This window comes from Xyrauchen texanus, chromosome 17 (assembly GCF_025860055.1).
Source record: "Xyrauchen texanus isolate HMW12.3.18 chromosome 17, RBS_HiC_50CHRs, whole genome shotgun sequence".
In the NCBI taxonomy this organism is placed as follows: domain Eukaryota; kingdom Metazoa; phylum Chordata; class Actinopteri; order Cypriniformes; family Catostomidae; genus Xyrauchen; species Xyrauchen texanus.
Window position 1 is genome coordinate 30,604,993 of NC_068292.1, and position 26,526 is coordinate 30,631,518.

Sequence of the window (26,526 nt, forward strand, 5' to 3'; positions counted from 1 at the left end):
GAGCTCAGGTGCATCCTGTTTCCACTGATCATCCTTGAGATGTTTCTACAACTTGATTGGAGTCCACCTGTGATAAATTCAGTTGATTGGACGTGATTTGGAAAGGCACACACCTGTCTATATAAGGTCTCACAGTTAGTGCATTTCAGAGAACAAACCAAGCCATGAACTCCAAGGAATTGTCTGTAGACCTCCAAGACAGGATTGTATCAAGGCACAGATCTGGAGAAGGGTACAGAAAAATGTCTGCAGCATTGAAGGTCCCAATGAGCACAGTGGCCTCCATAATCCATAAATGGAAGAAGTTTGGAACCACCAGGTCTCTTCCTAGAGCTGGCCGTCCGGCCAAACTGAGCGACCAGGGAGAATGGCCTTAGTCAGGGAGGTGACCAAGAACCTGATGGTCTCACTGACAGAGCTCCAGCATTTCTCTGTGGAAAGAGGAGAACCTTCCAGAAGAACAACCATCTCTGCAGCACTCCACCAATCAGGCCTGTATGGTAGAGTGGCCAGACGGAAGCCACTCCTCAGTCAAGGCACATGACAGCCCGCCTGGAGTTTGCCAAAAGGCACCTGAAAGACTCTCAGACCATGAGAAACTAAATTCTCTGGTCTGATGAAACAAAGATGGAATGCTTTGGCCTGAATGGCAAGTGTCATGTCTGGAGGAAACCAGGCACTGCTCATCACCTGGCCAATACCATCCCTACAGTGAAGCATGGTGGTGGCAACATCATGCTGTGGGGATGTTTTTCAGCGACAGGAACTGGGAGACTAGTCAGGATCTAGGGAAAGATGAATGCAGCAATGTACAGAGACATCCTTGATGAAAACCTGCTCCAGAGTGCTCTGGACCTCAGACTGGGGCAAAGGTGCATCTTCCAATAGGACAATGACCCTAAGCACAAGCCAAGATAACAAAGGAGTGGCTACGGGACAACTCTGTGAATGTCCTTGAGTGGCCCAGCAACTGCCCAGACTTGAACCCGATTGAACATCTCTGGAGAAATCTGAAAATGGCTGTGCACCGACGATCTCCATCCAACCTGATGGAACTTGAGAGGTCCTGCAAAGAAGAATGGGAGAAACTGCCCAAAAATAGGTGTGCCAAGCTTGTAGCATCATACTCAAAAAGACTTGAGGCTGTAATTGCCCCTGCCTCCAATCTCCGGCAGGATATGACAGTTCTGAGTACAACTTCTTCAGACCGCCAGACGGGGCCTACGCCAAAGAGAGACATTCGTTTTCTGTTTTATATTCATCAAATAAATGTCATCTTAACTTTTACTCAAGTCTGTAAGTCTTCCTGATAGAATGTACTTTTGTGTGCACAAGGCTTTTTCTAAGAAGATAAAGACTTTTTATAGATTGATAGAAAAGGGAAGGAAGCTGTTAGTTAACACTAAAAGAGAACAGTGAAAAAAGATGAGTGGAAGGGAAATGATGGATGATAGACAAATTAATGGGAAAAGAGACAGAGTTAGATCGAGGTGGAAGTGGGAGATGGCACTCACATGACTCCAGCAGTCTTTCCAGATCTTCTGAGCTGATGAACTTCTCCCAGTCATGAGTTCCACTTGGTACAGTCCTTAACAGCTGCTCAGCTGCCACAATGCCAAGAGTATAGGACAAGTTGGTTTTGTTAATAGAGGTAATGAAAAGAGAGCCGCCATGCTGAAAGACAAGGAAAGGAAATTGCAGCACTAATAATTTCCAATGAAAAAATTAGGTCAGTCTGTGAAATATACTCTATTTCAGGGGAAAGACAATGCAAAATTCAGTGTATAAAGGTCATTAAAGTATTTTATTTTACAGTGTAGTGAATACTTACTGGATTATTTAAAAATAAGCAGATGAAACAAGAAAAATGAAAGTAGGAAAGTTTATCTAAATTTCATTACATGAAAAAGGCGAACTTGCTGATGTTTTTTTGGAGTAAGAAATTGCATCTTATTTTAACAGGATGTTGCAGCATTAGGGAAGATTCTAAGGATTTGGACAAACTCTTCACAGAGAATGTTTGTATTCTGACATACTGACCCTGGAGATTAAAAAGGTCTACTCTACTTCTCTCTCTATTTCTCTCAGCTGGGAATCTCACACTTACATACAACAAATGACAGATAACCCTTTTCCAGTGACATGATTTGGGTTTGGGTTCCTGGGCCGGTGCGAATTTTCACTGCAGAAAAGGCTGTTCCGCCTTTGAAAAAAAAAGGGGGAATTCAGCCTTTGGAAAAACTGGTTCCACACAGGCTCCAAAAGCTTGCTGGACTCTACACAGGAACCGATTATGTCAGGGGGCAGAGTGCGGGACAATGATTTGTCACCAGGTAAAGTTTTCAAAACAACAACATTAGCGACCGTCTGCAGAAAGGAGTACATCTTATCTCAAAACAATAAAACCCATACAAAAATGTCTGATATAAAAACATTCAAGAAACGTAAATGAAACAAGCACTCTAGTTGCAATATGGTATACTAGGGAGATCCAAGATAAGCTAGAGAAATCGCTAAGGAAAAAAAAGAGAGTCTATAAGAGACATGCAAAAAATCTCCCACTTTAATCGGACGATTGACCACATCATAAACAACGTTAATGCCCTGACTAACCCAAACATTAAATTCAGTTAGTCATGCTTGAGACGAACACCAAATCACCGGTATCATCTGTAGCTGATCTTGATAAGTTATTACATTTGCCAACTTTGCTAGCTTTCCTTATACTTTTCTCATCTTATTTTGTGCACTGTTTTGTTCAGTAAGTGGACTACTCACTTGGTTAGGAAGGTTGTGGCTATTTTTTGAGTAAACCAGTGAGATTCTCAATCAAGATATAAACATAATATTATATGCTATGGCAAAATCAGAATCTAGCCATATGCTAATTTTAATAGTGATTCCACTTTAACAGTTTATAGTAGTTAAGTTAAACCAAATTAAAAAGTTCATACAAAATAATGTAATTACATTACCTGTCATCTTGAGCGTAGATGTCATCTCTGACATGTCTCGTTGAGTAATATAATAACACTGGATTGCATTTCTCCGAATGTTTAAATATGTCCTCAAAACACACTCAGTTTCTCACTCACTGTAATTCTGTGCAACTGTGATTTTATTTGAGATAGGAGTCAAGTTGTTGTGACAAACCTTCAGCACTTGCTGGCAACAGCTGGCAAAGGCATCCAGGTCAGCCAGATGTTCCACCACATCAGATGCAATTACAGCATGAAACCCCTCGGCTTCTTCCTCAGCAAGCTCTTCTAGTGTGCATGCCTGATAGCAAACCCTTTCCCGCAAATTGGGATCATAGTAGGAGTGCAGCTCTGCAGTTTGCACACTATCCTCCACTGGGCCGATCCCAAGCACATCTGCTCACAGCCTTAATAGTGGCTGAGAAAGGATAGCTCTAATCTGGGTTCAAACCTTTAGAAAAAGATAATTAAACTTGATTTGTATTTCTTCTGCTTGCCGTTCTGCAGTATATTACAAGTAATGTGCTGCAGAGTTTATTCAGTAACTATTCTCATCAACTAAATGATTCACAAAGATATTTATTTATTGTTTTTCACTTTGGTGATCTTGGAGTTTATACTGATAATTATTGGCATGGTTGTAGCATCACACAAAAGCAAAAGTTTTCGGTTATCAATTCGACCAAAAGAGAGAACCGCCATGATGAATATATCTATATTTTTTTTCTATAGGCCACTGATAAGATAAAAATTGTTGAAAACAATCTGTTCATTGTCAAATGGGTCATGACATGAGTAATAAAAAAAATTATTGATCTTTTAATATATAAGCGGTCATTATACTTTAAAAACCTACTGTACGTTTCAGAATCAAAGAGGGTCACTTCTTGCATTTTAGCTGATCAGATTGTTATCTGATCATGAAAAGACCAAGTGTAAATGCCCTCCAAGATAGATTCGAAATGGATGTAAATCTGATCAAACCACCTCCATTCGAAACTCAGTCAAGTTTAAATGCATCTGGCTGTTCAAATAATAAATCACATCATTTATATTCACTGCCTGGCATAAGTATAACAACGGAAGTGAAATTTGCATATAGCGCAGGAATTGCAGATCGGATTTATATCTGTTTGGATGATGTGGTCAAATGTAAATGGAATGTGCTTGTTCAATAGGATAGCAATCCGATCAGTAAAAACACATGAAGTGACCAAGTGTAAATACCCTCAAAACGTCCTCCTCACTGTAAAAGGTGCATGTGTTGAAACCAAGCTGCCAGAATGACTCATTCTCTATTTCCTCCACATTCTGATGTCACACTATGGTAGACATTTGCATCTGAACACTTCCAAAACAACACATCAACAACTACTTTACCTTATTACTCCCCAAGCCTGCAAATTAGTGGTGAGCTAGGGGTGGATGATATGACCAAAATTTTATATCACGACATGAATAATTTTACATTATTTTAACGATATACAGTATATAGTAAATTACAAATAAGGATTATTTATTAAATAACCATATTGTAATGCCTTTTATTGAATACTCCGTTCATTTAATTAAGTACTTTATAAATGAAAATGACTGAAACTTGACAAACATAGTCAGAGTAAAAAATAAAATACAATAAAAAAATCTATTTGGTTTTAAATCAACCTCCCATAATGCTAAATTTCACATGCCACATTTCAGTTTGATGTTGACTAGTATTATCATTTTTTATTATAAACATACCTCAAGAAACTTGACATGTTCTGAAAGCAATACAACAAAGGAAATATTCCATAAGAAAATATATGTATATGTATAGTTTAAGTCAGAAGTTTACATACACAACCATGAAATGTCAGAAAAATGGTAGAGAGAATCATGAAAGTAAACCACATAAGTAAAATGAGAAATTGAACATTACAAACAAAACACATATACAAACAAGCACAAGGCACAGTGCTTAGAAGCAGCCCTTTAATTATGATCCAGAAACACCGGCACTACAACCAAAACTAACATCAGCAGAGATGTAAGTGGAAAGAATACCAGGTATTACCCTCTGCCACCACAGCCACAAAACAATTACAAAGGATATTTGTAACTATAAGCAGCAAAGCAACAGTATTCCCTGCATTCACAGTTCAAATGAAAGCTGGTAACTGCTTTTAGCTTTATAAACCAACAGGTAGGCTACAGCATCTGCATCAGTGCAGAACACCCTGTTTTACTGAGGCAAAATCACAACATCATTACTGAGACACAAATCACTGTGCAATACACTAAACTGTAGCCGTAATAAACAGCAGCACATAATGACACTGTTTGTAACGTATGACCTTGTCCTGTTTTTCTGTTTCCCCTTTGTCTTCCATTTTGATACTTTCGTCACTCCATAGTTTTCACTTTTGAACCTTCTGTACCTCCATAGTCTTGTTAGCCATCGTGTTCATTGTTCATTGTTCTCACCTGTCCTCGTTAGTTTCTCATTGGTTTCTGTTCATCACCTTATCATGTTATTTTGAGTTCTGTTTGTTCATTGGTCCCTTCTTGTATTTATACCCTGCCTTTTCGTTCAGTCACGGTCTTTCGTTGAATGTTGTTAGCCCGGTGTGTTTTCCCTGCCCGTTTTCCCAGTGTTGTGTTTATTTCCCCATTGAGGGTTTTCCTTTGTGTTTGTTTAATTAATAAATATAAAGGAACACCCGCGATGGGGAAATAAACATGAACAGAGCACAAGGGCAGGAAACACAGAGCAGGCTTACAACATAAACTCCTCAATAACGTTCATAACAACAAACAACGATCGACCGTGACTGAACGAAAAGGCAGGGTATAAATACAAGAAGGGACCAATGAACAAACAGAACTCAAAATAACATGATAAGGTGATGAACAGAAACCAGTGAGAAACTAACGAGGACAGGTGAGAACAATGAACAATGAACACGATGGCTAACAAGACTATGGAGGTACAGAAGGTTCAAAAGTGAAAACTATGGAGTGACGAAAGTATCAAAATGGAAGACAAAGGGGAAACAGAAAAACAGGACAAGGTCATACGTTACACTGTTATTATAACAGAAATAATGAAACAGCAGCACAATAATAAACATGTACGTATTGTTGCATAGGCCTAGTCCTACCTTTAGATTTCTTTCTTTCTTGATTTCTGGCAGAGAAGTCCTTAATGAGGCTGGTAAAAACCAATTTGCGCAGAACGTCATTTTCAATGGACACCAGAGACAGGTGGTTTTGGCCCATCATGGATCTCAATCTATTTTTAATTCGTTCCAGTTTTGAAAAAGAGTGCTACCCGCTGGCGTTGGTTATAGGCAAAGTCATAAATAGCCGGAGTGCTATATCAACATTTGGAAACACTGATTGTAGTTTCCCTGTTCTTATAAGTTGCAGCAGTGACCTTGCTGAGGTGTCCTCGTTTTCTTTGATACTTCTTCTGAATTGTCCAATTTTGTCCACAAAATCCTCCTCTAGATCACCTGAATATTTCTTCTGCAGATTAGCTGCTCCTGTGCGAAGATCTTGAAGTATCCATTCAATTTAGGGATTTTTTTTCTTTAGTATATCTTGGTCACGTTCTTCCTTTAACCTTTGTATTTTTAATTTTTGTGCTCCACTATCATACTTTCTTTCAGACATTTTGCAGCTCTGCTGTATAGCAATAACAGTGACGTAAATGAAAATGATTGACTTGATTTGACCAGTAGCTAATTGGACAGATGTGACCCAAGTCACATCTATCCAATCACCTGCTTATTTGATTTTTTATGTTTCTTATGGGCCAATGAGGTTCTTTTTTTGTTCGCGCTGAAGTACATTTAAAATAAAAACAATAGTCTGGCCAACCTGGGGCCCCTGCACATGTGGGGCCCCTTTGCTGCAGCCAATGCAAGCCTGTGACAATCCACGCCTGTCCATACCCCATAAGGACAAAGCAAAAACAAGATTTTTGATACCCTTGCAAATTTATTAAAAAGAAAAACTGAAAAATTACATTAACATAAGTATTCAGATCCTTAACTCACCTTACTTAGTTGAAGCACCACGGGCAATGATTACAGCCTCAAGTCATTTTGGGTATGATGCGACAAGCTTTGCATTCATGTATTTGGGGATTTTCTTCCATTCTTCTCTGCATATCCTCGCAACCTCTGTCAGTTTGGATGGGGAACGTTGGTGGACAACCACGTTCAGGTCTCTCCAGAGATATTCAATTGGGTTCAAGTCTGGGCTCTGGCTGGGCCTCTCAAGGACATTCACAGAGTTGTCCCCGTGCGATTCTTGCATTGTCTTGGCTGTGTGCTTAGGGTCATTGTACTGTAGGAAGGTCTGAGGTCTAGAGCGCTCTGAACCAGGTTTTTACTAAGGATGACTCTGTATTTTGCTGAGTTCAGCTTTTTTTTTTTTTTTTTTACCCTGACCTGTCCCCGCCACTAAAAAACACCTCCACAGCATGAAGCTAGCACCACCATGCTTCATCACTGGGATGGTATTGCATAGGTGATGAGCGATGCCTGGTTTCCTCCAGATATGACAATGGAATTGAGGCTAAACTGTTCAAAGTTTGTTTCATCAGACTAGACAATCTTGTTTCTCACAATCTGAGAGTCTTTTAGGTGCTTTTTTGAAAATTTCAAGTGGGCTGTCATGTGTTATGCATTGCGGAGAAGCTTCCGTCTGGCCATAAAGCCCAGATCAGTGGGGTGTTGCTGTTATGGTTGTGCAAGATTCTCCCATCTCCACACATGATCTCTGGAGCCCAACCAAAGTGACCAAGACCCTTCTCCCCTGATTGTTTAGTTTGTCTGGGCGGCCAACTCTAGGAAGAGTCCTGGTTGTTCCAAACTTCTTTCATTTAATAATTATGGAGGCCATTGTGCTCTTATGTCAATGTGATATTTCAGTTTTAAATTTATTTTTAAATTTGCAACGTTATAAAAAATCTGGTTTCTGCTTTGCCATTATGGGGTATGGAGTGAAGATGCCACGATAGAGAGTAACTGGATTGAGTAGTGTGATACTGCTTTAAGCTCCCGTCTGTGAAGCACAACCAGTGAAGCCTGGACTCACGCACTTTCATGCTTCAGATTTAGCACACGAACATCACGTAAAACACAGTTGCGTGTGTCAAATTAGAAGCTTATTTAATTATAAAGTGAGATGAATGTGATTGCATTTGCTTCGGTGGACCAAATTTTTGCTTGGGTGGCTGCTGAAAAATTATTAGTAGCCTACCTGAAAAATCGTGTTCCTTCAATTTTCTCAGTCTCAACTGAAGACACTCTATCTTCCTCCTCCATTTGCACATGGGGTGCACATTTCTTGTCACACAGTAGCAATTTTGCATTACCATGATACAGATGACAATCCAAAATTTATACTGGATGCCAAATTTCTACCAGTTTATCATGTATACTGGTATATAGTCCACCCCTACGGTGAACAGTGAGATGGCAAGTAGAGAGCAGGTCAATCAAGAGAGTAAAGTCATACACATCTGGGATGGAATGAGGGTGAGTAAATGATGAGAGAATTTTCATTTTTGGGTGAACTATCCCTTTAAAAGGACAATTTGCCAAGACATTAGTTGCCTCGCTCAGCAACCCTCCACCACAGCTAACATTCAGTAGTCTGAGCTCAGCCAGAGGTTTGCCCAACTGCAGCACTTTGCACATTCAACAAATTATCCTTGCAAATAGGGGTCAAAGGTCACAAAATGGGAAGAAAAGGGTACTTGTCACCTCCAGTCTGGTAAAATTTCAAAATGATGTCCATCAGACTGGCATTAAACTGAAAATTGGATGCTAATCACGGCATGCAATTCCACAATGTGTTTTCTGAGTCACTAACATGTCCTACTGTTCATCCCTCTGGCTAGACAAATGCCTCTGACATCCTTAAGCAATCATAAATTCTCACTATCTGTCTTGCTGCACCCAAAGGCAACATCTTCACATCTCTCATCAAATGCTTGTACAGGACTTGCGGATCAAGGCAGCCTGAGGTGCTCACTGCCAGTTCTGTTAACTCAGCCCTTCTCCACAAACAAGCCCTAACATCTTGGACAGAATTCCCTTCCACCTTACTCTCCTCCTGCCTGATCTCTAGAAATCACACACTCCTCAAGTTAGATATAATAACCAGTAACAGCAGTGAGGTTCCTCATTTAAACCTGCCCTCTAGGCAATGCCATTGCCATGCACGCTGTTCACTCATCCTGTGATCAGGGATGGGGATGAAATTGTGTGCTGCAATGTTCCAGGAGGCGAGGGAAAATCCCACTCACAATATCCATCCTGTTTCTTACAGAAACAGTTGTCAAGAGAAGAATCACAAATATGTGTGTGCTGCATTTAATATCTAGCCTTAGTTCACATCCTTTCACCCTAATTGCTATTACCTGGACATAGATGCTACTGTAGTTTCTCTATCTGTCAAGGTGTAGTGGAATTCCACTAGAATAGATTCTGTAACTATTGTTAGCACAGCCTGACTCTAAACATGATTAATATGGCCTGTTCTAATAAGATTTCTTTTTTCATGACAAGAGTTTTCCACAGTAAGCACCCTAACAAAAAATTACCATGACACTGGTCTCAGATGGCAATACAATGCTACTTTGAAATACTGTATTCAGGTTTAAAACTCATGGTAATTTTTTGTAAATAGATTAGATGTTATACGAAGTCACCAGGGAAATACAAACCATATGAAAGACACTCTCAGGTCATTCATGGAGTGCAGAATAGCAAACTCTCCCTGCAAGTCCCAATACTTGCTCGCCATGGCCTGAAACTTCCACACCTCTGCGGGGGTCGAGAGTAGTCTGAGAAACTGTGCGGAGATTTAGACGGTGCAATCTGCAGGAGAAATTGATTTTAGATCATCGCAAATTCGCATGTAAACGAATCCGAGAGATTGAGTAAACCGACACAATGACCTATTATGAAAAGGGGCTGTCATGCTTGTTAAATATATGAATTTAGTTTCACCTGTTTGATTTTGCACTGGAGGACACGTTTTGGATTAACGTTAATCTAAACGTCGATTCTGTTAACAACCTAAGAGAAATTCGCGAGTACATAATTGCATGATATGTGTCACTTATAACTTAAAATGATGATTTATCTTCGGTCTTTAAAACCAATGTGACCATGGCCTGTTCCTACCCTAAGCAACAGTATGTCAAACTTTCTTAAAGGTGCACTCAGTATTTTCGTCCTCATTAAAAAAAGTATTCCAAAAGAAATTAATATTAATTTTGAAAAATACACTAAATATTTGGAATAATGTACAGATTTTGCTCTTATGGAAAGAAATTGGTACTTTTATTCACTTAAGTGGCATTCAACAGATCACAATGTATAGTCACATTAATAACGTGACAAATTACTATTACTATTTGAAAAAAAATTCTGAACTTAAACTACTCTCATCAAAAAATCCTCCACGTGCAGCAATGACAGATTTGCAGATCCTTGGCATTCTAGCTGTCAATTTGTCCAGATACTCAGGTGACATTTCACCCCACACTTCCTGTAGCACTTGCCATAGATGTGGCTGTCTTGTCAGGCACTTCTCACACACCTTACAGTCTAGCTGATCCCACAAAAGCTCAATGAGGTTAAAATCCAGGACCCTCTTGTCCAATTATCTGTTTCTTTATCCACTCTATCCTTTTCTTTTAGATTTTCGGTTTCAAAAGTGTATTTTTCTTTGCAGTTCTTCCCATAAGGCCTGCACCCCTGAATCTTCTCTTTACTGTTGAACATGAAACTGGAGTTGAGCGGGTAGAATTCAATGAAGCTGTCAGCTGAGGACATGTGAGGTGTCTATTTCTCAAACTACTTTGATGTATTTATCCTCTTGTTTAGTTGTACATCTGGCCTTCCACATCTCATTCGGTCCTTGTTAGAGCCAGTTGTCCTTTGTCTTTGAAGCCTGTAGTGTACACCTTTGTATTAAATACATTTTGTTTGTCAATTTCAAGCACCGTATAGCCTTCCTTCCTCAAAACAACGATTGACTGATGGGTTTCTAGAGAAAGCAGTTTCTTTTTTGCCATTTTTGAACTAATATTGACCTTAAGACATGCCAGTCTATTGCATACTGTGGCAGCTCAAAAACAAGCACAATGTTAAGCTGCATTTAACAAATCAAAAACTTTCAACTGTGTTTGACATAATGGCAAGTGATTTTCTAGTACCAAGGATAAGGTGCTGTAGTGTTAGCTGCTGGAAATTGGGCCTGTCTAGATTTGATAAAAACATGACTTTTCTGAAATAGTGATGGTGCTGTTTATTTTACACCAGTAATGTCCTGACTATTCTCTGTGATCAGTTGAATGCCACTTTGGAGAATTCAAGTACCAAGTTCCTTCCAAAACAGTAAAATATGTACATAATTCCAAACTTTTGGCCACCAGTGTATATATATTATCATGAAGACCCTGATCATATTAGTAACCTCATAAAAGCTAATTTATTATACATGGAGAAGGTCCCCTCATGGGGGCTGCCATGTTAGAATAACATGACCAGCCAAAAACAACTCGCTTCACATATCAGTTACTGCCATTATTGGACTTTCACTGATGGATTTTATTAATCATGGCTGATTGTGAAGAATGCATTTCTACAATGACATTGGCAACTGCAAACTTGTGTTTGAGCAATGCTGCATCCATGCCCTAAGGTGTCAGTTTAAGCCACATGAACATAAATCTTCCTGAGTGCACCTTTAAATATAAAAAAAACACACTATCAGTCCCAGAATAAATAATTTTAATAGATATATAGATGCAAATTGTATTGTAATGACAGTAGGTGTTTTAATTTGTTCACATTATATATTGTTGGTCTACTAGAACTGCAATATTTGTTCAACTAAATTAAATATCCTTTTTTTATTTTTTTCTTATTACAAATTAAAAAGTACACAACCTGATACTCTGAAGTTTTGGGTGGGGAAAAGAAATAGCATATTAAATGTGATCGGTTGCAGAAGTCACACAAAATTCACACCAAAAAAAAGAATGCTTAAAAATATTGATTTTATCATTGACAACTATTGTTTGATTAAATCACAATAGTCAACCCAAATTATGCATAAATATCAAGATTTTTTATAATTGGTGGCCAATTCATAAAAAAAAAAACTTTCAGGGAGGAAACAAAATTACTAAAATGTAACCAATGTCAATGCTCTGGTCTTTGAGGGTTAAGCCCTCTTATATGCAGGTAATGAGTAGGAAAGTGAAAGTATCGTTACATAATATTTAGAACGCTACAATTTATACAAAGATGGCTCGAAGAAACAATTAAACAGCCTTTCATTCTAAATAACATTATGCACCATTTACCAATAATAATGCAAAAATGCAACTCTTAAGAATCTTTAAATATCGTTACTGAGGAAATGCCCTTATAGGAATATTTCAGGGTCAATACAAGTTAAGATCCACTGACAATGTGTGGCATAATGTTGATTACCACATAAATTAGTTTAGACTTATCCCTTCTTTCTTTAAAAAAAAAAAAAAAGAACTTCACTTGATTCATTTCCATTTTAAGTGCCTCACTGTAATCCAGAGTTTGGGTTACAGTGAGCAATTTACAAATGGAAGTAAATGGGGCCAATCCGTAAACGTTAAAACTACTCACGGTTTCAAAAATATAGCAACACGACGTATAAAATATGTTACAATACTTTTATCTTGATAAAATCCCTATCTATTGTGTAAAGTTATATCCAATTTTACAACTTCGTTGCCATGATGATGTAACGCTGTAAACCCTAAAAAGACCGGAAAAGCGATGATTTAAATATTCACACCTTTTTACAGAATTAATGTGCTTTTATAAAATTATAAAGCAATGTATTTCTGCCTCTAAATGTTCCAAAATAAATAGCCCCTTTCAATTTCATTGCCTCACTGTAAACCTGATTTAAAAAAAATCTAATAAATCTTTTGCTACAAATGCAATCGATTGCGATTAACTTTTGCGACAAGTTTGAATTCAGAACATTCTTTTAAGACAAAAATTAAAGTGGTGTGCAGACACATAGCTGAATTATCATTATAAAAATGCATGTTATACAGGAAAAATAGATTCTTAAATGTACATCCAGCCAGACCTGAAAAATCTCTAGAAGTGACACTATGAAAAACACAAAACACAGCAATAGCTGTCAGTAGAGAATATTGATATTTAAAAACAAAACGAAAGGCCATGTCAGACAGAAAAAATCATTGTTTTATTGGACAATTTACATTAAACAAGATTTTATTTCCTCATGTGTTGAGCTTTAAAAGGTTACAGTTTCAAGATTCTATTGACTACTTGAACGCATAGTTTTGCATGATACAAGGCAAAAATCTATCATTCAAAATGTCCTGTTTTGAAGAGAACACTTAAAAATACCATGTATTTACAAAATGGGGGGGAGTGAGGGGGTTTGGAGTGGAGAGTTCACCTACAACGTTGCCTCGATAATGAGACAAGCCTGTTAACTCATGGAATTTTAAAAGTGCACAAATCAGAGGCTGAACACCCCTCAGCGCTTGCGTCGGCTGGGAGATGTGGACCTGGAAGAGAAATGTGGGACAGACTATTAGTGTAATCAATAGCACATAACAGATCCAGAACTTAATACACACACCTTAAAACAGCTGTTGGATAAACACTAAATGTGAAAAGGGGGGGGTTAATCAAAATAATGCATCTTAAAATCTTTGGAATTACAAACCATCCATGTGTACAATTCAGTTATTACACATACATCATTACGTGACCAAAAACCATGAGGGGGCCTTCGAACTATGACTGAAGTTTAAAAATGTACTTTGACCTAGTTTCGATTCTGCAGTATGCAATAGCTGAATGTCAACACAATCAATTCAAACATTTCAACAATAAAAAGGGAGAAAAAAAGGAATACTACCTTGATCGAGACTTAGACTTGTGTTTGCGGCTTGCCTTCTTACCAGACTTGTGAGATCTTTCCGTTGACCTAGATCGACTAAATTTAGATTTTTTAGACTTCTTTTCTTTGCTAATCTCAGGGGAAGGGGACCTACTCCTGCTGGAATCAGATTCAGAGTTTTTCTTGCTAGATTTTGCAGAGCCTTTCTTGCTAGATTTGCTGTCTTGCCGGGAGAAACGCTCACTGTGAGAGTTTGTGTTCTCACGCTCCCTCCTCTTTGATTTGCCATTGTCTTCCTCTCTTACCACCATCTCTTTCTCCTTGCCCTTCTGTTTGTCTTTCTTCTTATCTAATTCTCTCTCTTTCTTCTTATCCTTTTCATGGCTCCGGCTCCTCTCTTTCCTTCTGTCCCTGTCCCTGTCCTTACTGGGGACTTTTTGTTTCCGCCTGTTGCGGCTAGTACTGCGACTCTGGCTGCGCCTGCGTTCCCTGCTGCGCCGCCTCTCTTGGCTGCGGCTAGCTTTGGGGCGTTCTTTGGACCTGCTCCTGTGGCCCCGGCTAGATCTGCGCTGTCGTGAGCGACTGCGCTTCCTGTGATGAGAGGAACGATCCATGCTGCCATCGCGGCTGCTCCGCCTCCGGTCTTTGAGTTTGTCACGTTCAGATTGATGTCTGCGAGAGCTGCAACTTCGGCTGCGTCTGCGAGCACCATATGAGGCAGAGCGGCTGCGTCGCCTCTTTCTTCGAGGTGAGGAGGAGCGGGAGGAGCTGCGAGAGGAGGCTGAGGATGAGGAGGATGAAGAGGACCGGCTGCTGGAAGAGCTGGAACTGGAGCTTCGACTACGTCGCTCACTTTGTGAGGGGCTGGCACTTCCTCCGTTACGTACTGTATGCTCTTTGCTCAAAACTGCCCGCTTGACCTCATTGACCTCTGGCTCACTACGCGACCTGCGTCGCTCTATTGTAGGCTCTGCCTCCCTTTCCCTAACTTCCTGTTTGTGTTTGGAATCTAACTGCTCCTCCTCATAACTTGCCCTTTCTCTGCTCAATCGGTCTGATGCCAAATCTTCTGGAAGACACACACACACACACACACACACACAAACAATTGTTTTAGGCACACATTTTAGGTTATTTGCAACTGAAGAATCAAATAACCACATCTATGGCATACTGTGACATGTCCCTCGGTGAACATAAATGAGCTGAAAATGTATTTACATTTCTTAATGGAAGATTGTAAATAAAGTACTTTGTTACTGTAGCCCAATTAATTTGAAGTCCAAAAATAATAACATTACATTATAAATTCTTATAATCAGATTACAACTACTGTCTTTCTATTCAGTTAATAACCACATTTATAAAATAATAAATATGTAGAATGCCTTTAAAACAAACTGTTTATATGAACAGTTTGTGTTTCTGTGACAGCTGAAGGAAATGTGAGGTACTGACAAGTGTGCCTTACATACAACAATAAGAGGAACTACACTGAAAAGGTTTGACAAACTTGAGGTTGGCTTGAAAAAGCCTATTTTGAAAGTGTATTGATAGATATATAGATAGAATGCTTAGCTAAGCATTGCTAACATGTTTTAATGCTAACCTAGGCATTGATATCATGTTTAACATGTCTCGGGCATGTTTCTAACATGTTTTATCACTTAGCTAGGCATTGTTTGCATGTCTCTAGCATGTTGCTAACATGTCTTAACAATTAGCTAGGCATTGCTAGCATGTTGTATGTTGCTATCATGTTTTAGCACTTAGCTAGGCATTGCTAACATGATTTAACACTTAGCTAGGCTTTGCTAGCATGTTTAACACGTGACAGCACTAAGGTAGGCGTTGCTAGCATGTTTTAACACTAAGCTAAGTGGTGCTAGCATGTTTTAGCATTTAGCTAGGGATTACTAGCTTGAGTAAATTACCCAACCCGGAAGTCTCTACAATGTTCTACTGCAAAAAAAATTTATTTGCTACTTAGTTGCTAAGGTGCACTAAATGGTTGCTAGGGTGTGGCTATTTAAATATTTAAATGATATTTAAAGGCTATTTGTTGGTCTGAGACAAATAACCAAAGTTGAAGTCTCTTTGGCATTGTGGTGCTGAGATAGATGCTTTGCTATATGGTTGCTAGGGTATGTCCATCTAGTTGCTAGACAGTTGCCAGGGTGAAACAATAAAGGCTGCTTACTGGACCTACTACCTGAAATCTCTAACATTCTGATCAGGAGATATCCATTGCAAACCATTTTGAATGGAAGTTAATGGGTTTTGATGGTGTTAAAGTGATGGAGTGAAAGGAAGAACAAAATGAGTGGAGTGATGTAAAGATAGAAAATGAAGTGATCAAGTAATAGAAAGTATGGAGTGGTGGGGTGATATTAAGTAGATTGAATCCTCAAAAGGATTTATTACAGGGAAAACTTCACACCTTGAATGGGAGTCAATTTAAAAACAGTCCTGATCGGAAGTCCGATACGGGAATACTGTAATTTCGATCAGTTAGAAAAGATAACAAAACATCCGAAAAGCCTGAAGGTCTGTTGTGAATTTGGTGTTTGTAGCTTAAAAACTGTAGGAGTTACTCTTGATCATTTTATCTAAGAACAATAATAATAAATATAGCTGCAAGCAGCGATGGCGGGCCCAAGCCGGTGGCACCGCCACCCCCGTGCCTTTAGGGTTGCTGTGCACGATGGGCAATAACGTAACCTCGCTTTGACTGTCGAGAAGATGTGTGCTGTAGAGCTTGCATCAGTATGGGCTCTGCAAAAGTGCGCATCGAGGGCACATATCAAACACAAAGTATGCGTGAGCACCCTTCTGATACCTAAAATGAAAAAGTAGACACCCTACGGTCTCATGGAGTTAATGGACACATGAAATAAGTACACAAGACTGAAAATTCATATGAAGTGTGCCATTTGGGACAGGGCCTATGACCGTGAACCACAATAGTCACATCTATGAGGTAATTCAAATGTAGAATAATTTTTAATGTCATAGGATGTCATAGGCCAATATCTTTTGCAGCACTTAAATGTGTTAATCCAGAAGGCCAGTATTTATCTGGAGGTCTTTGTACAGGTTTATTAATGTAATTATAATTTACGCTTATGTGTTCCTATGATATGCAATGGAAGTACATTTTTATGTTTAACATGGGTGTATTCACAATACATAGCATACGATATCATATTTTACGATTATTTATCATTATGTTAAGTAGATCATTAAAGTTAAGATAGTAAATGTATTTATATATTTTGTAGTAGCTAATATAACAAGCAAGTACACTGTGGGAATTATGAATTATACCAATGGAGTCGTATGGATTGCTTTTATGCTCTCATTATTATGCTGTCCTTTTTATTCATAAATTAATTTCCTCGCCACGGCCAAAACGTTGGAGATATCAAAAATCCATCCGCAATGTAGCATCCTCAATGTCTTGACTTCATGCTGACCGAGTTTGGTGGCGATTGGATTAATTCTCTAGGAGGAATATATATAATTCCAGAGCATGTGTTTCCAAACAACCTATAATAGCCGACTTCCTGTTGGGCTGGCGTAAAACTTAGAGCACGAAAGTTGTTCGGCCCGATGAGATCTAGAAGTGTTCCAAGTTTCATATTATTACATGCAAGCATGTTTGATATATGGACCAAGTTTTCAGACCCCGTTCAAGGGGCGCTGTCGAAACCCCTGCCACGCCCGGTACCAGCTTCAGCCCGGCCCCGATGGCCGCGGGTTCTGACCCGTGTGCAAAGTTTCAAGAGTTTTTGAGCACGTTAAGGGCCCCAAAAGTCCCGGAAACCTTGAAAAACAATATCTTAATGCAAATCTCACCCAACAGAGAAAACCCCTCTCCCTCTCCCTCTCCCTCCCTCCCTCCCTCCCTCACACACACACACACACACAGAATCGCAGGTCTGTCTGTCAGAGAGAGAAAAATTCAGAGAAATCCACATTCAAATCACAATATCTGACTTTCTGTTGGTCGGAGCTAATGACTGTAAATTAGAAAGTTGTTCGGCTCGACGAGAACAATATACACGCCGAGTTTTGTAACTGTAGATAGAACTAACTAAGTTATAACACACTTCATGTGTCCTTTTTAGTCCTAAATCAATTTCCTCGCCACGGCCAAACCGTTCGAGATATCAAAAATCCGTCCGAATGTAGCATCCTCAATGTCTTGACTTCATGCCGACCGAGTTTGGTGGCGATTGGATTCATTCTCTAGGAGGAATATATATAATTCCAGAGCATGTGTTTCCAAACAACCCATAATAGCCGACTTCCTGTTGGGCTAGCGTAAAACTTAGAGCACGAAAGTTGTTCGGCCCGATGTGATCTACAAGTGTACCGAGTTTCATATTATTACATGCAAGCATGTTTGATATACTGGACAAGTGTTCGAATCCCATTCCAGGGCGCTGTCGAGCCCCCTGCCACGCTCGGGTACCATCTTCGGCCCGGCCCTGATGGCCGCGGGTTCGAGCCATGTGCAAAGTTTCAAGAGTTTTCGAGCACGTTAAGGGCCCCAAAACCTTGAAAAACCAAAATAAAAGCATTCTCATTCAACAGCCAAATCACCCCCTCCCCCAGACACAGAGAGACGTAGGGTCAGTGAGAGAGGCAGAGAAAATTCTCCAAAACATCCACATTCAAACCAAAATATCTGACTTTCTGTTGGTCTGAGCTAATGACTGTAAATTAGAAAGTTGTCCGGCTCGATGAGAACAATATAATTACTGAGTTTTGTGACTGTGGGTCAAAGTGTAAAGCAACCCCCACTTTTTTCAAAAGGTGGCGCTACTGAGCCCCTGCACCACGCCCGTTTCTGAAACTTTGCACATGTCTACTGGCTAATAAATGTGATGTGTCTGTCGAGTTTCATGCAATTTCAAGTATGCTAAGAGTCTCAAAAGCATCAAAAAAGAATATTCGAGTTTGAAGCGTTGCCGCGGCAACAGTATCAAAGATATCAATAATCCTTTCACATGTCTACATCTGCCGTGTGTTCACATTACACACCAAAAGTTTTAAGTAAATCGGGTAAAAATAAGAGGGTGATTTCAAAGCATTTTGAAAGTGACACACTTCCTTCTGCCAGTTGGTGGCGCTATAACTTTGACTCACAATAGTAACATCCATGCGATCGGGCTCTTACAGCGAACAAACTGCTGAAGTTTCATCGAGATCAATTAATGTATGCAGAAGTTATAACACACTTCCTGTTTCTCTTTTCATGCCATCATTTCGTTTCCTCGCCACGGCCAAACCGTTCGAGATATCAAAAATCCGCCGGCAACTTTTCATCCTCAATGTCTTGACTTCATGCTGACCGAGTTTCAGTGGCGATTGGTGGAATTCTCTAGGAGGAGTATTTCAAATTCCATTGCATGCCTTTTCCAAACAACCCTAAATAGACGATTTCCTGTTGGGCTGAGGTAAAAAGTAAAAGTATGAAGGATATATGAAACGATGAGATCTATATGTGTACCGAGTTTCATATTATTACATGCAAGCGTGTTTGATTTATGGACCAAGTTTTCGGACCCGTTCGGGCGCCGTCGAGCCCCTGCCACGCCCAGTACCAGCTTCAGCCCGGCCCTAATGGCCGCGGGTTCTGACCCGTGTGCAAAGTTTCAAGAGTTTTCGAGCACGTTAAGAGCCCCAAAAGTGCCCCAATAGTCGTAAAAAAAATAATAATCATAGTCATCCTAACGAAAACAATAGGGCCTTGCCTTTTCAAGGCTTGGGCCCTAATAATAAATCTTAAATACTAGATTAGTGTGTTGGTTCTTTCAAGCCAACCTAATTACACCATCTACACCGGACGTGAACGATGTCGCATTGCAACGGCTTGAGGCGATCTACACTGGACGAATCTGAATGAACGTTCTAAACTGTTTGTGTTGTTGGCATGCAGCAGCATGTGGAGCGATAATGGCTGATTACTGTCGGCACGCACCACTCATGTCTGGTGTAGACAGGATTTGAATTTTTTTTTTAATTGGTTGAGTGTAAACACTATATCTATAGAAGTTACAGAACTTCTTACCCACACCTTTTATATTGCTACTGAAGGTATGGATTTAAACATTGGAGTCATATGGATTACTTCATTTCCTTTGCGATTTTTAGAGTTACAAAAGTCTGGTCACCATTCACTTGCACTGTATGGACCAACAGAGCTGAGATACTTACTACAAAATCTTTGTGTTCTGCAGAAGTCATACACATCTGGGATGACATGGGGTGAGTAAATGAGAACTTTCATTTTTGGGTGATCTATCCCTTTAATAAAGGATTATGCTTATTTTTATTTTAATAAGAGAACCTTACCCAGCACTGGCCATGACTATTATTAAAGCATTCTTAACACAGAGTTGAGTTCTGCAAATTCCAGCCCCAGGAATTTCATAGGAAACACTTACCTAGTAGCTTCTATATGATGGTTTTAGACAACTTAACAACAGCTCAAGTACTGCAAAATACATAGTTTAATAATACTAATGTAAGTTTTTAAACCCTTTGGCCAGCATACTTGCTAGGCATCCATTGTGTGTTCCTCTAAATGTGTTTCTCATTCATTTAATAAAACGAGTGGTGAAACAGTGTGGTAATTGACAACATGTCACAGATGCAGAGCATAAACCTTAAGTTGACAATATCCAAGAACATTTCTTTAAACAAAATCTTCCAGCTTGTATCCTCTGGATCAACCTACCTTTTTCAGCCTGTCCCTCCAGTGCCAGCCTCTCCTGTTGCTGCAGTAGCTCCCTCTCTTTGCGACGGAAGGCGTCCTGCTTCAGCCGAATTCGGTGCAGGAGCTCTTCATCGTCCGTGTCCGATGAGTCAGACCCCTTTGCGCTTCGCTCCTCATCCTCACTCTCATCAGATCCGTAATCACCCAGCCCGCCTGTGGCAACAAAGCCCCTCTCTTATAACGTACACCAGGAGCAAGGCACTAATAGTCGCACACTATCAGTTCATTCCCCCAATGCTCTTCCTTCCTCACCCTCAACATTACGTTCTTCACTATAGTCCACCTTGTGTATTGAAGCATGCTTTTAATAATCTTATCAAGAAATTATGTAAATCTCTGCAATTAATTCCAAGACACTGAGGGTGGAAGCTAACCACTTTGAGAAGATCTGCTGAAACTAAGAATCTTGTAACAAAGTTCACTAGAGAGCTGAGACAGGAGGAAAAATAAAGAGCTATGCTCTAAAATTGTCCCACACCCTGTCAATCTCTCCCTTTTTGATCCCCCTAACCCCCGTCGGTCTAAAATGTAAAGACACTTACCGAGGCCGGTCAGAGAAGCCAGTGCACTTGACTGTGCCAGCTGTTTTGCAGGAGCTTTGATTCACATCAACAACAGGAACAACATGTTAAAACACATACTGCCACCACTTTCGCATAGGCAAGAGTCTCTAGAGATGAGGGTACACATATGCACTATTCATAAGAGCTGCCTTTGGCACAAAAATAAATAAAAATAAAATTAAATAAATAAAAAAGATGGAGAGAAGAAGAGAGTTATCACAAAGTCTGTCAAACAAAATGCATACAGTTGAGGTGGGGAAAACCTATCTGTACTAATGCAATGTTACTTTCAAAATGAGAAGCCGTCTAGCACACAGAAGCAAGTACTTTTTTTTTTTTATAGGAAGTAAATCTGGGAACTGATTTGACCGGGACCCCTTTGGAAGTTCTGTCCGCAAATAGTGGAAAGATTGCATTTAAATGTGTCTATATAACCTTTAACATCCTCCTTTTGTGGGTTGTTTTCATCTTCGATTGCATTAGCAGAGAATGGCTGAAGAAGAATTTTGCTTGTAATAAACTATTACATTGGTGCCCAGTCAGACAAAATAGGCTTCAAATATCAGTCAAAAACATCAAGTCTAAGAAACTGTGGCTTTTTCTCAACATCAAGCTTGAAGGCACAGCTGCATGGACAAAAGTGAACAGGAGCAGACCTTTTGTGGCTTTGTGATGGGTCTCTTTGGCTACTAGGAGGATTTCTTCATTTGTGACTTCAAGGAGAACTTCAGTGAGAAGGGTTTTAGTCATCAGCATCTGAGAAAAGAAAAAGAAAAATAAGCGCCGCATCACAAAAGTTGAGAAGTGAGATTTATTGTAAAAGTGTGTGTGAACCGACCAGCTGAAATTCTTTCTCCTCTTCCGTCATCTCTGGTTCATTCTGGTCCTCTTGAACAGGAGATGCTCTGCCACTAAATTCCTGCCTCCTCCCAAATACTTCTTCTCCGGCAACATCATCTTCACCATCCTCATCATCACTGTCCTAAATTAAAGAAGAGTAGAGGGTTGGACTAGATACCACACGGTTATGGATGAGCTTAGCGCCGGAAATAATTTATAGATGTTGTTTCAGTGTTGGTGTGCAAAAAGAGGGACTGGGCCTGCATATATAATAGCCAACAAACAGGCAAACTTAAAGGAATAGTTCACCTAAAAATTTAAATGTATAATTTACTCACCCTCATACCATCCCAGATGTGTGACTTTCTTCTGCAGAACAAAAAGATTTTTTGAAGAGCATTTCAGCACTGTAGTTCCATACAATGAAAGTGAATGGTGGCTAGAACTTTGAAGCTCCAAAAAAAGCATATAAAAGCAGGATAACCGTAATCCATACTACTCCACAGTGATTAAATTAATGTCTTCATAAGTGCTATACTGTAATATATGTGGATGAGAAACAGTTCAATATTTAAGTCCTTATTTACCATATATCTCAACCTTTGACCAGCCCCGACCAGGTGGCAATATGCACGAAGAATGCCAATCGCCAAAAAAAACAGGTGTTAAAATGTGAAAGTGAAAATGTATGGTAAAAAATATTGACATAAATATTTATTTGCTTTCCTCCACACCTATAAAATCATTTCTGAAGACATGAATTTAACCACTGGAGTGATATGGAATACTTTAATGCTGCATTTATATGCTTTTTGGAGCTTCAAAGATCTGACCACCACTCACTTTCATTGTATGAGACCTACAGAGCTGATATATTCTTCTAAAAATATTTGCATTCTGCAGAAGAAAAAAAATGCCATACACATCTGAGTTGGCATGAGAGAGTAAATTATGAAAAAAAAAAATGTGGATTAATTATTCTTTTTAATTAATGAGGAAAATCATGATTATGTCAACAAATATTTGTTTATGTGTGTGTTAGTGCTCCCCGTGCAACAGTTGCCAAAGTAATCTCAGCAGGTTCTTCCCTGTAAACAGGTACCAAAAAGATGCTTACAAATTTGCTCTTGCGTGGCAACCGAGGCTCATCACCTTCTTCCTCTACCACATCGCTATCCATTTCATCATTTGACAATTCAACTCGTTCCTTCTCAATCCTCTCCCTCTCCAACTTTCTCTGCTTGTCACGGTCCATCTTTTCAAGGCCTTCTCGAATCCAAGCAGGCAATGTCCTTCTTTTAACAGCATCTAGACCAAACAATGTTAAAACATGCATTTTTGTTGCATACTTTCACAACAATGGCTTTCTCTATACTGAATGCATACTACATGCATTTTTGTACTCACCAAGAGTAGGCGTCTCTGGTTTTAGTCCCAACTGGTTAGGGGATCTGGGGCGTTCTGGTCTGAAGCCAGGGAGCCGGTCTCTTCTGTTTTGAGGACCCTCAGCCCAGTAAGGTGTGTGAAACCCAGAGGAGGGCGGTCCATATGCTGTCCCTGTAGGCGCTGCTCCATGCTATGATCAAATAAATATGAAGGAATACCTGAATATAAGTGACTGAAACTGAGAAGTCAGGAGCACCAAAGAAAGTGCACCCATTCGGTCACAATTTACTAACCCTCATGTTGTTCCAAGCCTGTATAATTATTTCTTTTGAGGTCATACATTTTTTAGCAGCACAAAACACAAGTTCCTACATGAACATGCAAGCCACTGTGAATGAGTGTCTCTCAAAGCGTTCCTGAACGTGCCACGAAAGTCAAGATTTTCACTGATAAATTACTTTCCCACCAAAAGCTATAGCATGCCTTTAAAAGACATTGAGTATGACACAAGAGTCACATAGACTACTGTTATGATACTTTATGTCTGGTTTTAAGCTAAAGGAATGTTTCAGGTTCAAAACAAAGGATTTCTTGGTAATTAACATTTTGCCACAAATGCAGTTAACAGAGTTCAACTTGTATTGAACTCAGAACATTGCTTTAAAGTCACTATGAACTGCAATTGTATTGAAAAGATGGACAGAGATAACATTTTAAATCCTTTAAAAGATAGACAATAATGTCTAATGATCTCCCAGTCAGACATAAAACCCACAGTATACATCGATTTGGATGCGAATGTTTAGCGTCTGCGTACACACGAATGCTCAAAATTTAAAGTATACTATATTTGACTGTGTGCGCATACACAAGAGATTGATGCATATACGCTCTGACTGCTATGAGATACTGGACTATTTCTCTTCAGGAGCTCAGAGCCATTTAGATGTCTTTAAAGTCCTTTAGAATCGAATTATAAATGCTGGTATCTTCTGACCTCCTCACAAACACACTCTTGATGTGCGCATCCACTGTTGTCATTTCCACCTTTTTCTACAGTTGTTTAGCGGTGAATTAATCTTCAAGCGCTTACAGCATTGGCTCATGGTTGACACCTTGTGGACCCATATATTAGTGCAAACAATTCCAGGTGCATACTTTGAGTTTAGAGTTCTCTACCGATGACAAATTTGAGTTATATGTCCTGTACGCAGACACCCATGTTTACGTCTGACCAAAGAACACTCTGGGCTTAAGATAGCATACCTGATAATCAAACTGATTGACAATAACTGGGCCAATAGGGTAAGGTTCAGGCTGGCCCCCAAAGCCATGACTATTTTGAGGAAAGCCCCCATGGTGTGGGTCTCCAGGAAATTCCAAACTATCCTGACTGTTACTGTCCTCTGACGGGTTGATGACATCCATTGGTCCTTGCCCAGATGGAATCCACATTTGTTCTGGAGGCAGAGGGGGAGGCTGGCCATGCATTCCCCACTCTATAAACAATCAGAAAGTACGATTGTAAATAAAAAAAAATAAGAAAGATAGCAATAGTTTAGTACAATCATCACTGGCTCTAGACTTTTTTTGTTTCAAAGTTCAGCTAAGTTCAGCACCCAACAGAATTGCATAATTGTCATCAAACAAGTTTCAAACATTCCCCCATTTCCCACCGCTCAGAAAACAAGTAGTCCCATCTCAAACTCATGCCACTGGCCAATGTTGTTATGCTGGCCCGGTCGAGCTGTTCAAACAAGACTATAATTCTTTTTGGTACCACAGAAATGAAACACCACACCTTTAAATGTCTAAATCCACAAGATACGATTTCAAGTGGTCCTTCCAATCAAACAGGGTAGGTAGTCTCACCTGGTTGCCATCCTCTGGCAAAATTCAGATCGCCCGGAAAGGCCCCATGATTATTATGGGGTGCAGGCTCCATGTTCTGCATTTCCTGTCCATTGGGCTGGTCTCCATTGGATTCCTTCTGCGCAATCCATGCTTGTGCTAAAGCAGCCCAGTCAACTTGACCTACATAAACAGTCATCAATAACTTCCACCATACTGTTGTATTGACACAAACAACTTTTACCTGATAAAAAATAAGAATATTTTTTTTTCACCTGGATCTTGCTGATGCTGAAAGGACTGCATCCACTGCTGTTGTGATCCCAGAGGCCACTGTGGCCAGGGCTGTCCTCCCTGTTCCCACATCTCTCACCTTGTGTTTCCTATGCTTGGAGCCAACTTGTAAAATAAAACATAATACTAAGAATTGTGCAATTATATATATATATATATATATATATAAACAATATTTATTTGTGCAATCCACAGGTTCGTAAAATATAAGCATATAAAAAAACAGGCTGCAAAGGGTGGTTTCAAGTGTAACATTTAAGCTTGATTGCAAGTAACCTTGCTTCTACCTTTAAAGATACTTAACGCACATCTGCATACGGAGACACACACACCCCTAAACAAGGAGTCGATTTAAACATTAGCAACACCCAGACTAGCCAGTATGAATGCCTCTATCCTTAAACAAATATTCGTTGTAGTTTACTTTGTGTTTTTATGCAAATGCTTTATTTGTATTTCACCAAATATTATTCTGGCACGAATTAAATGAATATAATCGTCGTCTTACGACCAAATATGCAAACGCTAGGCCGCACCTCTCAAACATCAACAACCATTAAAAGAAACTCTGTTCCAGCGGCACAGTTAAAATACACTAATTCACCGATCGTCGCAACTGATGGCAATATCAAGGTTGAAACTTTAGAAGGGTTTGAAGATTTGCAGACACGTTGTGCTCTCTTACCTCTTCAGATTTCAGATTCTCACAAGTAAAATGGCGATGAATGATGACCCGGAAACAATACCAGCAACAGAAGCTCTCTAGTGGATGCTCGGAGTGGCATACTGATACAGGGACTCTTATTTACCTCAGGCTGAAATTGTGAACTGTCAGACTAAAGTCTATTTGATGAGAGAAAAAGTGTCATGGGGTGTTCAGGGC

General features: G+C 39.6%; 1 protein-coding gene and 1 pseudogene across 2 annotated transcripts; both read right to left on the bottom strand.

Moving 5' to 3' along the window:
* Positions 1-1,361: 1,361 nt before the first annotated feature.
* LOC127657674 (ubiquinone biosynthesis O-methyltransferase, mitochondrial-like) lies at positions 1,362-11,682 on the bottom strand (annotated as a pseudogene).
* A 1,563-nt stretch (positions 11,683-13,245) lies between these two features.
* LOC127657451 (arginine/serine-rich protein PNISR-like) lies at positions 13,246-26,406 on the bottom strand. Of its 2 annotated transcripts, none has more exons than XM_052146211.1 (12): positions 26,329-26,406; positions 25,625-25,748; positions 25,371-25,532; positions 24,765-24,997; positions 23,520-23,688; positions 23,230-23,420; positions 22,111-22,254; positions 21,929-22,028; positions 21,252-21,305; positions 20,671-20,862; positions 13,941-14,988; positions 13,246-13,584 (listed from the first exon to the last, which is right to left on the bottom strand). In XM_052146211.1, the coding sequence occupies exons 2-12, from the start codon at positions 25,713-25,715 to the stop codon at positions 13,554-13,556; spliced, it is 2,415 nt and encodes an 804-aa protein (XP_052002171.1). In that variant the 5' UTR covers positions 25,716-25,748; positions 26,329-26,406; the 3' UTR covers positions 13,246-13,553. The 2 variants fall into 2 exon arrangements, with proteins under 2 accessions (XP_052002171.1, XP_052002170.1); XM_052146210.1 differs by having other exon boundaries at positions 13,941-14,991.
* Between the last annotated feature and the right edge of the window lie 120 nt (positions 26,407-26,526).

Coding starts and splice junctions, on each gene's coding strand:
- LOC127657451 (XM_052146210.1), bottom strand. CDS start 25,715: ATGTGGGAACAGGGAGGACAGCCCTGGCCACAGTGGCCTCTGGGATCA. Junction 25,533..25,624: donor TCAGCATCAGCAAGATCCAG/GTGAAAAAAAAA, acceptor CTGTTTATGTAG/GTCAAGTTGACTGGGCTGCT. Junction 23,689..24,764: donor TCAATCAGTTTGATTATCAG/GTATGCTATCTT, acceptor ATTTGATCATAG/CATGGAGCAGCGCCTACAGG.